We start from the raw sequence: 2,228 nt of genomic DNA, 5'->3' as shown, positions 1-2,228 counted from the left end.
TGCTTGAAAAATAGAATCGAGTTTTGTAATCTGTAGTATTGACTTCAATAAATCCTTTGCAATTGCAAGATACAGTTTCTATCTTAAGGATGAACTTCCAAACCTAGCTAATCCCTGCTGTACAGCTCATCCAACTTCACTGTGCAACCACAGTAGTTAGAAACATTTCACAGCTGTTTCACTTCCTAAAACAGAAACAGCAGCATTTCTGTATACCTGTATGACTACTTGCAGAGAACACAAAGCGTGTTACCCTTACCGAAATCACCGTATCCAGCATGCCAAAGTAATCTAACACAGCATGTTCGTAACAAGTTTCCCCATTTGATCACATTAGCCTACAGGCTAACAACTCAGATACACTGAAGCTCTTAAGTTAACAGAAATCTTAATATCCCATGGTCTTCGTCCCCAGCATTAATCTAAGAAAAGCTTTGAAGCAAAATTTGCGTTACTACAAAGGTCACCATATTGCCATTCTCTCTACAAGTGCCATTACCAAAAGTCCTACCGCGTGCATGTATTCACAACGAAACCCTTATAAAGCCGAGGCCGCTTGCACCATGGAATTCGATCTTGTCTGTGGGAAAAGCCTCCCAGTTACCTTTAGTGTACATTATGGAAACATTCTGAGGTTGAAACGTAAGCCTCGCTGCGCAGTCTCGATGCGACACCCACAAACCTCAATGAGTAATTTACAAGTTACTGCCACTGTAGAAGCTTGCTACTCACCAGAATCGTACTCCAAGTCCGTCCAAAGGAAGTATAACTGTAGTGATGAGGAGGAACGACATAAGATAACACACAATATTCCTTTCTCATTACACGTTGTTCATTTGAAGGTAAGGAGTATCGCGGTCGAACCGAGCACGATACTCAAGATCATCGTATGCCAGTCTGTTATACAAAGAGCCATGGCGAGGTTCTTTGTAACCGGAGCTGTACACACTGTCAATATATGGGGAACTGTAACGACGCAAATAGGACGAATTGTAGCGTGGCGGGCTTAAATAGCCATTATACACCGAGGAATGAGCATTGTACGCCGAAACATGGTACCCAGGAGCACGGTAAGCGTTCACGAGAGACTTCGTGTGAACCTGGCCAGTGGCAGGATTTCCAGAGTACTGCACGGGCTGAGTGGCCATCTCCCAGTACCTGGATTTCTTCTTCACCCTCCTAACCCTGCGAAGAGCCTTTTCGGGGTCAACGTCGCCAGAGATGATCACTTTCTGTCGGTATTGATCACATACAACGTCCCGAACTCCTTCAAGGTCTGAAACGGCCTTGCGAACTTTCTCCACGCAATTATCACAGCACATTGGAACATGAAGAACCAGACCCTGAGAGAAGAGACACGCATGATCAGATACAATCTCACTTCAGCTTTGAATTCATCGCTACATAAGGAAAATAAAATACCATTGTACGAATTAAAACACTACTCAGAATCCTCAACAGAAAGAGTTGTCAGTGCATACATACCTGAGGGTGAGTCTTCACGTTCCTCTCAAAAGCGACAGCAGGCACTATGTGAGACTCCGTTGATGAAGGAGCAACAAGCGCTCGAGTGCGATAGCGAGTTGGACTAAGCTCACGAGGGCGGTAAACCGGAGCAGGCATCATCACTGGCCTCCTCTGGTGGCGGTAAGGATCCGTGTTGACAAAATATGTTGGTTCAGGCGGCCCATAGAACACCTGATCGCAAAATGTAATGATAATGTCAGGATAGACCCACAGACACACAAAAATGAATCCTTCTAGACAGTATTCACGCCAACTGCGGCCCTCAATGAGAGGACCTTTCCCGAACAATACTTGCAACGATCGAACAATGAAATTGCATCGCTCAACTGATGAATACTGAAAATCCAAGTAGCGGAAGACGCAAATCCTTCGCAAGCGCACATACCTCTGAAACACTGGGCAACTCAAATCGCTTCTCCCAGGGATCCATACCGATTATCTGCTACCCCACAGAACAGTACTTGGAGCTCCTAAGATCACGTAGCACACGCTATACTCACAAGACACAGTTCCTCGGCGATGATGCAACCACTGAGATTGGAACACAAAGTCCAAGGAGAATCGAAACACACACCAACTCTTGAAATATTACACAGATGACGGCAAGTGATGAGCTAAACGTCAACGTGCAAAACCCGATACAAACTTACGAAGATCGTTGAGCAATCCGCGCTAGACACCCACACACTGAATGAAGTGCG

At 45.3% G+C, this 2,228-nt stretch overlaps 1 protein-coding gene across 1 annotated transcript; it reads right to left on the bottom strand.

Annotated features, from left to right (window-relative positions):
- On the bottom strand, nucleotides 1-2,228 carry LOC112282426 (heavy metal-associated isoprenylated plant protein 28). Its single transcript, XM_024519995.3, has 3 exons — nucleotides 1,913-2,228; nucleotides 1,486-1,698; nucleotides 1-1,343 (listed from the first exon to the last, which is right to left on the bottom strand). The coding sequence occupies exons 1-3, from the start codon at nucleotides 1,955-1,957 to the stop codon at nucleotides 822-824; spliced, it is 780 nt and encodes a 259-aa protein (XP_024375763.1). The 5' UTR covers nucleotides 1,958-2,228; the 3' UTR covers nucleotides 1-821.

Source organism: Physcomitrium patens, chromosome 5 (genome assembly GCF_059467195.1).
Source record: "Physcomitrium patens ecotype Gransden chromosome 5, ASM5946719v1, whole genome shotgun sequence".
Taxonomy (NCBI): Eukaryota; Viridiplantae; Streptophyta; class Bryopsida; order Funariales; family Funariaceae; genus Physcomitrium; species Physcomitrium patens.
This window is presented reverse-complemented; position numbering and strand designations above follow the sequence as displayed.

What these genes read in the sequence shown, in the direction of transcription:
- LOC112282426 (XM_024519995.3), bottom strand. Translation starts at nt 1,957, where the DNA reads ATGGATCCCTGGGAGAAGCGATTTGAGTTGCCCAGTGTTTCAGAG. An exon ending in AGTTGCCCAGTGTTTCAGAG is followed by an intron (nt 1,699 to 1,912) that starts GTATGTGCGCTT and finishes TTTTGCGATCAG; the next exon opens with GTGTTCTATGGGCCGCCTGA. An exon ending in ACGTGAAGACTCACCCTCAG is followed by an intron (nt 1,344 to 1,485) that starts GTATGTATGCAC and finishes CTCTTCTCTCAG; the next exon opens with GGTCTGGTTCTTCATGTTCC.